This window comes from Mus pahari, chromosome 11 (assembly GCF_900095145.1).
Source record: "Mus pahari chromosome 11, PAHARI_EIJ_v1.1, whole genome shotgun sequence".
NCBI lineage: Eukaryota > Metazoa > Chordata > Mammalia > Rodentia > Muridae > Mus > Mus pahari.
The window spans coordinates 52,087,340-52,099,346 of record NC_034600.1 but is presented as its reverse complement, the minus strand read 5'-3'; the positions used below and the strand labels follow the sequence as shown (position 1 = coordinate 52,099,346).

Here is a 12,007-nt window from a genome sequence, read left to right as displayed (position 1 = left end):
GTAGGGAGAAAGTGGGCAGCCTTGTCTAGTCCCTGATTTTAGTGGGATTGCTTCTAGCTTCTCTCCATTCAATTTGATGTTGGCTACTGGTTTTCTGTAGATTGCTTTTATTATGTTTAGGTATGGGCCTTGAATTCCTGATCTTTCCAAGACTTTTATCATAAAGGGGTGTTGGATTTTGTCAAATGCTTTCTNAGCATCTAACAAAATGATCATGTGGTTTTTGTCTGTGAGTATAGTGGATTATATTGATGGATTTCCATATATTAAACCATCCCTGCATCCTACTTGGTCATGATGGATGATTGTTTTGATGTGTTCTTGGATTCGCTTTGTGAGAATTTTATTGAGTAATTTTGCATCGATATTCATAAGGGAAATTGGTCTGAAGTTCTCTATCTTTGTTGTGTCTTTACGTGGTTTAGGTATCAGAGTAATTGTGGCTTCATAGAATGAATTGGGTAGAGTACCTTCTGTTTCTATTTTGTGGAATACTTTGAAGAGAGTTGGAATTAGGTCTTCATTGAAGGTCTGATAGAACTCTGCTCTAAACCCATCTCGTCCTGGGCTTTTTTTTTTTGGTTGGGAGACTATTAATGACTGCTTCTATTTCTTTAGTGGAAATCTGTTTATTCTAAAAATTTGTCCAGTCCCAAACTTTATCCATTGCTGTGAACAGATAAACAGTTTTAATGAGCAGGAACCACAGAAATTCACTCAGGATTTTAGTATTCGACTTTTTGACTTTTAATTACATTTTTATTTACTTATCCCCATAAAAGGAGGAGGAAGAAGCCATGATGGAGTTCAAACTGGGGGTGGGGGGGGTAGGTTTTTCTTCTATAATAAATATTGACTATACTTCCCTATCCTAATCCGTCCCCCCAAAAATTGTATGAATTTTTTTTAAAATAAAAAAAAATAGCTTTATATCTTCTTTCATGACTCATGCCCTTTTACCTGCATCCTCTCCTTCTTTGTCATATAATGTTATCTTTTGCTTGGTCTCCTTTTTAAATGTCACATGTAGAACCTACATTTCTGTATATGCATATTAAATATCTATGACAATAAAGTAGGAGGGAGCATCTTATGTGAATAGACAGACTAGCTGGAGGAGAATGGGAAGTGTGTGTGTGTGTGTGTGTGTGTGTGTGTGAGAGAGAGAGAGAGAGAGAGACAGACAGACAGACAGACAGACAGAGACAGACAGAATGCCACAATGAATTATATTCAATTCAGTTGGTTCAATTGATTAGTAAGAACTAATAAAAATTTGTAGTATCTTAAAAAACATGGCATGTTGGGCTGCAGAGACGGCTCAGCAGTTAGGAGGCTGACTGTTCTTCCAGAGGTCCTGAGTTCAACCCCCAGCAATCACATGGTGGCTCACAACCATCTGTAATGGGATCTGATGCCCTCTTTTGGTGTGTCTGAGGACGGTGACAGTGTACTCACACAAATAAAATAAATAAATCTTAAAGAAAGGTGACATGTAACAAAAGATAACTCATGACATGGGCGGGGGGAACCTATTCTACTGTATTGTTTGGCAATTCAGGAAATGATCCCTAGAGGGAGTTGTAGCTCTTTTTATTTTTTAAAGTAATCTAAAAGATGGCTCAAGTTGATCTTAAGGGTTGATAGAAAGGTAGGGGCTTAGATTAAAACAGTGTGTGCCCATGATCCTTAGTGTCGGACAGGTCTTGTTCTAGTTTCCTTTCCAGTCTCTGTATTCTGACAAACTCACAGTGTTTGTGGGTTTATTTTTAGTTTATAATTATAGGTTACATTCATCACTGTGGGAGCAGTCACAGATGCAGAGGCTTGAGACAGCTCCTCACATCATTTCTACAGTCAAGAGCAGAGACAAAATGCATACATACTTGCTTGCTTATGCTTAGCTTGGCTTCTGTACCTCATACAGTTTGGATCCCCTGCCTAGGGATTATGACCACCCACAGTGGCTAGCGTGGGTCTTCCCACAACAGTTAATTTATAGCAATGCCATGCCCATTGGCCAACTCAATGCAGAAAACTCCTCACCTGAGATTCTCTTCTCTAAATTGTACTGACAGTTAAAACTAACCTTTTACAACAAGCCTCATATTCCTAGAAAAAAAAATTGGCTTTTACTATATCTAGAATACAGTAATTGTCTCCCTCTTTAAGAATTACTGGAATCAGATTTGCTTAGCAATGGCCCAAAGAAATCTGACTGTGGGCCACGTCAAGTGTATATTAAATACTGTTCATAATAAATACATTTCTTTTTGCTTATTTACCATGTGAACCGATTTGTAACTACTGATCAAATGCAGTAGGCATTCGATCCATCGTCCAGTGAAGCAAAGAAGAGAGATTGAGTGCATTCCTGTAGCCTCAGCTAGTGAGGAGGACTGAGGTATGAATATATTTGAGCTCAAGAGTTTGGGCCAGCCCACTCAACGGAGACAACAGCTTTTGTCTGAAAGAAAGGAAGAAAAGGCAATAAAATGAAAGGGTGGTGCTTTGAAGATAAGAGAGTCAGGTAATTTAAAATTGTTACATTGGAAAAGCAGAGCAATAATGAAATGCTTTCTTTTCAGAAGTTCCATGGCAGGCAACTGAAGAGACTGTGGGGGTGAGCAGGAATTCCGAAGATCCCTCTTCTCTTGGGACGGTAACCCCAGAGATAGCAGAACTCTCAGAAGAGAAAGAATGTCTAGATCTGGGAGCTCCGAAGTTCTTCACCTGCAAGGAAAGTAGCCACAGGGAACCGGCAGTATCCTCCTGGGAGAACCAGGAAGGGCATGGTACACCGCAAGTCACGGCTCCACATTCAGTCAAAAGAGTTGAGTATGAAGTCCCAGCAAGCATCACGTTCTTAAGCGATGGGCAGAGGTACGAGGAGCCGGATGATTCGCTGTACTTAGAGGAAGGGGAATATCAAGAGTACCTTGCGTTCCCTGAAGATGTCGAGACTGTCTTGGAGGAAGAGGCCGGCAAGGACCCACAGTGCTTGGTGTATGATAATGAAGAGGAATGTGAGAATGAAGAGCCCGCGGGGTTCTCCAGTGAAGCCAGTAGCTGTTCAGAGACTGACTTTTCAATGGAGGAGGAAGAGAAAAGCGCTGAAGGTATGGAGACAGTGTGTATTAACTTATCAATGGACTGAGAAGGTGCCATGACATAGTGGACAGGGGACATGGTAGGGCAAATCAACTAATCAGAAACCTGGCATTTCTCAGATGTTGACTTTCTCCAGGGGAGGGTATTGAGTGAAGGAGTACTCAGGCAAGTGGGAGACAGTACAGTAGAAAGATTCGGGGAAACAGATTTGAGGACCTCCTCTGCCTACCACAATCTGTGGATACTCCAACCCCTTATTTAAAATGACATAGTGGGTTGAGAGATGGCTCAGCGGTTAAGAGCACTGATTGCTCTTCCGAAGGTCCTGAGTTCAAATCCCGGCAACCACATGGTGGCTCACAACCATCCGTAACAGGATCTGGTGCCCTCTTCTGGAGAGTCTGAAGACAGCTACAGTGTACTTACATATAATAAATAAATAAATCTTTAAAATAAAATAAAGTAAAATAAAATGACATAGTGAACCAGGCCTGGTGGCTCATGCCTGAGATCCTAGATGCCTGAGATCCTAGCACTCAGAGGCTGGGGCAAGGGGAATCACTGGAAATCTGAGCCCAATCTGAGGCACAGGCTGAGTTCCAGGCCAGTCAGGGCTAAGACTGAAAACCTGTCTCAAAAAAATTAAAAGAAAGAGAGAGAAAGAGACCTGATACTTGTATGCAACCTCTATACACTTTGTATATTTTTTATTATGCTTTAAGCTTAACTGATATATAGTGATTACATGTATTTATGGAGTATAAGTGTAACATTTCAGTAACTGTGAACAGGGTGTAGTAGTCAGTTGAGGGTAGTTGGCATGTCTCTTGCCCCTGAAATGATTTGTTTGGGAACACTCAGATGCTTCTCACTGGGTGTAGGGGTACACGTAGATAATGCCGGCACTCTGGAGACCCAGAAAGGAAAACTGGGAGTTTGACGTCAGCCTGGGCTAATGAAGTCCCATCTCAAAGCAAACACAAAATAAAATAGCTCTCTATGCTAGCTGATCTAGAAACATTAATTATTCTTAATCAAAGATGTCTCACGGTGATACAAAATATTAGAAGCTATTCTTCCTTTTTATATGCATACCCAGCTTTTTTTTTTTTTTTAAAGATTTATTTATTATACGTAAGTACACTGTAGCTGTCTTCAGACACTCCAGAAGAGGGCGCTGGATCTATTTACGGATGGTTGTGAGCCACCATGTGGTTGCTGGGAATTGAACTCAGGACCTCGGGAAGAGGAGTCAGTGCTCTTAACCGCTGAGCCATCTCTCCAGACCCAGGAGGTTATTCTTAACTATTGCACTCCAGTACCCATTAGTCATCTTCTCTCCATCTTCCCCTCCTTCCTCTAAACTCCTAGAATACTCACACTAACAAAATAGACTCTATGTAAAGTTACTTATAAGGGAAATATAACTATTTCCCTGAAAAAAGTCAGTCAGCGTGTTCAGAATAAACATATTTTCCCAAACGTTTTTGATCTGCAGCTTCTTAAACGGCAGATCCCTAATCTTGCATATGGAAGCTGTCCATATGAACAGAAGTAAACATGGATTATCGGTTTAGTGATTTCTGTGGTCGCTTCCCATTGTGCAGTAGGGGTTACTTTACTCATTTCTGTTTTATTTTAAAGATATATTTATTTATTTTATGTACATGAGTTCTGATGCTATCTTCAGACACACCAGAAGAAGGCATCAGACCCCATTGCAGATGGTTGTGAGTCACCATGTGGTTGCTGGGAAATGAACTCAGGACTTCTGGAAGAGCAGTCAGTGCTCTTAACCGCTGAGCCATCTCTCCAGCCCATCTTTCTTTCTGTTTTTAATTAATCTGTTCATTGACAATTTCATTTATGTGTATACGATTATGTATTCTGGCCACATCCATCACCTATTATTACATACCCCCAAGCCTCTCCTGTACCCAACGAGCCTCCCACCCACTACCAGATCCTCTTGTTTTGTGACCCATTGAGTTGTCCAGGGTCACCGATAGGGCACCAGTGTGCATTAAACATTGGACCATGGGCAGCTCACTGTGCTATAACCAAGACTCACCTCCCAGCCGCCACCAACTGCCAGTAGCTTCCTGCAACCACCACTGACAACGCCAACAGAAACATTTCTGTGCGGATGGCTCTGAGTTCATGAGCACAATGACGGTCCTATGCCTAGTAGACAGTGTTCTCAAGGCCCTTCTTCCACGATGTTCTCTGTGCACTGGAAAACATTGAAGGGATGTTCTTTTAAGGGCTAAGCACTTACTAGTCACATATGGACTAGTCCCAGCCATCAACACCTTCCTATGCAGTGGGCTTCAGACTCAGGGACAGAGTCCCCTGATGTCCAGGGTAGCCTTAAAGCCATCATGAGCCTGAGGATTACTTTGAGCTTCTGATCTTCCGGCCTTCACCTCTGAAGTTCCAGGATTACAGGCATGATCGACCATACATGGTTTTATTTCGTGCTAGTGATGGAAGCTGTGTGTGTGCCAGATAAGCATCCTACCTCCCAATCTACATCTCCAGCCAGTAGCCACTTCCACATTACCTTCTGTTGCAGCCTAAGGCACCTTGGTAACTTTAGCAGCTTCATAACCAGAAAGAAATTGGGTTTTGTAATTTTTAGTTTTAACCATGGAAGTGGAGATCATTAGTAGAGGAACTTACAGTGTACAGTTAGGGTCTCGGGATGTGTGGATCTGGTCCATACAGCACCATTCTGACAAAGAGACACCTATGTGTGCAACCTTTTTTTTTTTTGAGTAATGAAAGTATAGATTTGTTAAAAATGAAAGTAGAGTAGGCAAGATGACTTAGAGCGAACCAACTCTTGAATGTCGTTCTTTGACTATCACATGCATGCAATGGCATATACATTCACACGCACATGCACCACACTAAACATGACACTAAAACATAAAAAGGTTTTTTATATGAGAGTAAAAATATAGAGTAGATTCCACAGAACAGGAGTGAGCTGTGTCCAAACATGACTCAAGAGCACCCTTTCCCCCCCCTTTGAGCTAGGTTCTTCTGTAGCCCAGGCTGGCCCCACACTGACTGTAGCCAAGAATGCCTTTGAACTCCAGGTACCTCTGCTTCTATTTCCCAAGCACTGGGATTCTTGGCCCATGCTATCACTCCTGTTTCTGTTTGTTTGTTTGTTGGAGTGCTGGAGATCAAACACATGGCTTCATATAGTTTAGGTAAGCTCTGTCCCAAAGAAGCTATATCCCAAGACAGAGTCTTACACCTTATGTATGCAATGAAATTGTCAATTATGTATTTTTAAGGGAAGGGAACGAGACAATAATGAGTCCTTTGTGCTTTACAGAAAGAAAAAGAGTGTTTCAGCATGTCCTGTCCTGTTTGAACATGGATAGAAGCAGAAAGCTTCTCCCAGATTCTGTGAAGCAGTTTTCCATAGCCCGAGGACGTGAGTGGACGCCCAAGACCCCCGGAGACTTAGCTTGGAATTTCCTGATGAAGGTTCAGGCTTTAGACTTGACAGCCAGAGATTTTATCCTGAGGCACAAGATGGCGGATGAAGAGAACAAAGAAGAACTGCTGGCTGGAATGGAGAGGTTAGGAATCGGAGACGCACAAACCATCAATCCCCTGGACGTCCTCTGCGCCTGCATGCTTTGCGCAGACGGCTCTTTGCAACGTGAAGTCATGTCAAATATGTACCAGTGCGGGTTTGCCCTTCCCCTGCTACTGCCAGATGCAGAGAACAACAGAAGCATCCTCATGATGGGGGCCGTGAAGGACTTAAAGCGGCAGGCAATGCAGTCTTCAGGAGGCCCCCCCAGGGAGACAGACACGTCTCTGAGTCTCATGAAGATGCCTGTCATCTCTTTTGTGCGACTGGGACACTGCAGCTTCTCCAAGTCCAGAATTCTGAACACACTGCTCAGCTCCTCCCGACAGAAACCACACCCGTGTTTCCTCCCTCGGGACCTGTCCGTTCCCGTGCTGCCTCGGCAAATTTCTGATGGCCTGGTGGAAGTGACGTGGTGCTTTCCCGACAACGCGGAGCTGATGGCGAGCCCACACATTTTCCAGAAGCCTGTTGCTGTGGCCAACCTTCGCGGCGATCTAGAAAGCTTTTGGGTGCAATTTGGCTTTCTGGTGGAAGTCTCCTCCGCCGTGTTCTTTCTCACAGACTACCTCGGTGAGAAGGAGTGGGCCTTGCTGATGTTTTTAGGAGAAGAGGCCATTGAAAGGTGCTATTTCATCCTCAGTCCCCAGGCCAAGGAGAGTGAAGAGGCTCAGATTTTCCAAAGGATCCTAAAACTGAGGCCATCACAGCTACTGTTTTGGGAGGTAGAGGAAGCTGAGGATAGAAGGAGGGCTATGGAGGCCCTTCAAGCTGCCCTCCAGGAAGTAATGTCATCTCCACTCAGATGTGTGTCACTTGAAGATATGGCCTGTCTGGCCAGGGAGCTGGGGATTCAGGTAGACCAAGACTTTGAAGTTACTCAAGATACTCAAATTTCCCCCAGAACAATTGAAGGTGAGGACCAGCAACCACGGAGTCAGACAAAAAGCCCATCTGAAAGCCAAGCTCAGAAGCCACTCGGAGAGCCTGGAACTCAATGTGAGGACAGCCAGAATGCTCTGATCTTCCATCAGACTCCAGTATTCATGCCTTATCCAGCACACCCGTGGCCCTTGCCCAATAAAGCTGGAAGTAACTTTTACCATGTTCCTTTGAGAGCCCCCTGGGCTATAAGCTCCCACTTTAGATCACAGCAGAAGGCTAAGTGGTTCTTTCCATTCCCCCATCAGAATAGAAGTGCTCACAGCAGCGGTCAAAATTTTGGCATTAAATACTTCCAACCCTGGAGATTTCATTCAAGGGGAAGATTCACAAAATGTTCAGCAACTCCTCAGCAGTATCACCCGAATGGACCATTTGGGAGATCACAGAGACAAACTTCTCATGTACAGACCCATCCTGAGAGCAGGCCGACTTCGAGAACTCTTCAGAGGTCTGGGACAGTGGACTCTCCAGTAGGTCACGGAAGTTCCCATGGCTCACAAGCAAAGAGAGCCACAGGGAAGCCACGGCCTGAGAAAGCCTGTGCCCAGGGGCCACAGCTGAGTAAAGTAGCTGGAAAGTCTATAAAGATACTGCCCCATATTAAATATCTTCACCCTCAGCCCTGTCGGCCAGCAGGAGCCATTCAAGAATGGATAATACCCGTTTCTCATCAAGGAGCCCAACAAACAACACAGGGAAGACCTGCGGATCTAGCTTTCAAACCAGGGTCTCAATCTACATCTGGGAGTAAACTTTCATCTACCTCCCAGTCCAGCTCCCATCAACCCAAATTCCAGAGCAAACACATCCAGCCTCAACCGTTTCAACCTGTGCCTTCTCAGAAAAAATCGTCTCACTCCCGGCCCTCCCAAGCTAAACTCCCTCATCTGAATCCCTCTCATGCAAACCCTACTCAGGGGCAGCCTTCCCAAGCTAAACCCACTCATTCCCAGACCTCCCAAGCTAAACCTTCTCATCAGAATCCCTCTCATGTTAACCCCACTCATCCACAGCTTTCCCATGCTAAATCCACTCACTCACAGGCCTCCCAAGCTAAACCCACTTACTCTCAAGCTAACTCCCATCATCCACATCCCTCCCATGCTAAGCCCTCTCATCACAATTCCTCTCATGCTAAACCCACTCATCCACAGCCTTCCCATGCTAAACCCNCTCATCCACAGCCTTCCCATGCAAAACCCACTCATCCACAGCCTTCCCATGCTAAACCCGCTCATCCACAGCCTTCCCATGCAAAACCCACTCATCCACAGCCTTCCCATGCTAAACCCGCTCACTCCCAGGCCTCCCAAGCTAAGCCTTCCCCATCCCAATCTACTCAGTTTAAGGCACATAAACCCCATCAGTCCCAATCTAAGCCTTTTCAACCAAGGCCCACTCAAACTAAGTCATCTCAGACCAAGCCTTCACAGGCAAAGGCCTTCCACCCAAGAGCAGGGAGACGTTAAACAACATACTCTAGAGATCTAGGGCATATGGCCTTTGCTTAAGTTATTCTGCTCATATAACAGTCTGAAGGAAAGTTTCAGTGAAAGACTGATAAAAGTAGCTAAACAAAAATGCAAAGTCTTAAGTGCATAGCTGAGTTTCTAAGTGTGGAAACTATGAAAGCAGCTAACAGTAGGGGCTGGCTGGGCAAGGTGGCACACACCTACAGGGTTTAGCATGAGGGCTGTGTCATCCCAACTCAGGAGAAGCAGGCAGATGTCTGTGTGTTCGAGGCCAGTCTGGTCTACATACCAATGACATAGCAAGTTTTAGATCAGCCAGAGTACATAATGAGACCCCGTCTGGGGACAGAAGGTTTGGATCTAGCATCAAAACAAAGAGATCAGTCAGTGTTCCAGACAGAATCATTAATTACACTCAACAGATTATCCAAACCCAACCAAACCAATGACTAACCCTCCTAAGGAGCGGGAAGGAGTGGGTGGGGGTCAGGCTGAGCAGGAAGGGAAAAGAGCTGAGGATGGATATGATCATTGTATACATGTATGAAGCTGCCAAATCATAAGTGCAAGATGGGGAAAGAACAGGATCTAAGGATACATGAACTCACTGAGCCCAGCCCTCACTATCAGATGATGTGGGGTTTGAACCCAGGAAGTGGAGTCTGTGTGATTGTAAAATGATGAAAACATGGTGCTCAGCTTATCTCAGTGTTGAAGAAAAGCAACTTCAGAAGTGCCTTGGTTTTGGGTTTATTATCAGCCACTGAGCAGATAGGCAGTCTGCACCAGTTAGATCAACTTGCTTCTGGTAACAGCCACAACAGTCATTACGTAATAATATTATATAATAGCCACAGCCAATACTCATGCCTGACAAGACTTCTCATTTAGCCCTTACACACGGAAATATGGATGGTCAATAAAACATACTTTTACATTACCTTTGGTACTGACTTATGTATGTTTCATTCTTTATATAATAGCTAAGAAAATTTACCTCATTAGAGGTCCTGTTATTCTACTAGCCTAATGGTTTGGAATCAGAAATGCGTTAGTGAGTTTTTAATCTTAGAGTTAATTGAAAAGATTAAGATGAATTTAAAAAGGGTATAAGTAATGTTTGAGAGAGCTTATGATTGACAGGCTTATAATTTTTGTAGACTCATGTCATTCTGAACATTTGGATAACTTCTGCTAGTTAGCAGTATTCAAAAGAATATATTTGATTCAGATATTTAACCGGAGCTTAAGTTTTTAAGTGTCACCAAGTATCAATAAAAGGCTACGTTAGCGGAACATGTTGGTACACATCTGTGACCTTACACATAAGAGACTGAGGAAGGGGAATCAAGGCTCAAGCCAGCAGCTCATAGTGAGACCAAGTCTCAAAAAACAAAAACAAGCCACCTTAAGGTAGATTTTAAATTTTGCCTCATTTAGAAATAAAGTAAGATTTATAAATTGGACTAAGTATCCCATTTTTGAACTTATGATTTTAACTTTTTTACTTAAAATTTAATTTTACTATTGTGTGTGGGTATTGTGTGTGTGTGTGTGTGTGTGTGTGTGTGTGTGTGTGTGCCCATGCATGCCACGTGTATGTGGAGGCCAGCAGACAACTTTATAGAGACTGGTCTCTCCTTTCACCTTTATGTTACACGTTTTACCTGCTGAGCTATGTCACCCATCCCTATAAAGCTAATTTTAAATAGTAAAATAACTCCAAGGAGTCAATCAGGAAAAAAAAATGGCTGTCAAAGTCTCAAAGAAAGAAATCATATTAGCTATGGATCCCAACTGAACTATAGCAAGGAATCATCTGAGAATAGTCTAATATCACAATAGTGTGTTTGTACATATTGTTTTCAGAGTAATCTCTCATGATTATTGTAAAGATGAAAAAAAACTGGACAATATATGTCAATATATGTCAATAATTTAATTTTGCTTGTGAGTTCTGTCTTTTAGAATGATACATGTAAGAAGTAAAATTCTCAGAGCTGAGTCAGCTCACTCACGTCTGGGCCCTGCCGGCCTTGGCTAGTCTAGCTACCCCCACCCAAACTCTAAACTTTAGAGAAGAAAATGACTGATTCAAGCTTCCCTGGTGACGTTTGGACACAAAGTTTATGGTCCTAAGAAGCCTTCATATAAGCAGATTATAAAAGATGTAAATTAAGCCACACATCATGTGGGTTGAAAACAGACAAATGTCCGTAGCAGATGACCTGAAAACACCTGACCCCAGGATGTGTGGTAAAGGAGGGGGAGACCTCTGTTCTGGGCGATAAAAACTGTTATCTGTGCTCAATTTGTCCCCTGCTTTTGTCTGACTTGGCACCAGACTGTAAACACGATTGAAAATAAAACTGCCTCACTTTTACTTTTTTGAGTTTCCAGAGCTTTTTGTTATGAAGTGAAGATCTTCATACCTTACAGTCAATCAATCAATCAATCAATTAATCAAACAAACAAACAAAAAGACATGGAAATCCTACACTGGGCATTTTGGCATAGGCATGTGATCTCAGCACCAGGGAAGCAAAGGCAGGAAAATTGGAGTTCTAGGCCAGCTTGAACTGTCTTAGGGTTTCTACCACTGAGACAAGGAAACCAAGGCCATAAAGAACTTGGGGAGGAAAAGGTTTATTTCACTTATACTTCTGCATCGGTTAATCAATGAAGGAACACAGTGATGCAGAAGCCTTGGAGGGACACTGCTCACTGGCTGGCTCCTCATGGCTTGCTTAGACTGTTTGTTTATAGTTCCCTAGGGTGGCACTGCACACAGTGAGCTGGGTCCTCCCACATCAGTATCAATCGTCAGTCAAAAAAAAAAAAAAAAAAAAAAAAAAAAAAAAAA

At 43.2% G+C, this 12,007-nt stretch overlaps 1 protein-coding gene across 3 annotated transcripts in view; it reads left to right on the top strand.

Moving 5' to 3' along the window:
• Card6 (caspase recruitment domain family member 6) overlaps window positions 1-10,610 on the top strand; it is a 20,364-nt gene extending 9,754 nt beyond the window's left edge. For all 3 annotated transcript variants that reach the window (XM_029543865.1, XM_021208839.2, XM_029543864.1), the window contains exons 3-4: window positions 2,589-3,119; window positions 6,461-10,610. In XM_029543865.1, the coding sequence (XP_029399725.1) occupies window positions 2,589-3,119; window positions 6,461-9,141 (3,212 nt within the window). In that variant the 3' untranslated portion in view covers window positions 9,142-10,610. The remainder of the gene's footprint in view (window positions 1-2,588; window positions 3,120-6,460) is intronic.
• Window positions 10,611-12,007: the final 1,397 nt, after the last annotated feature.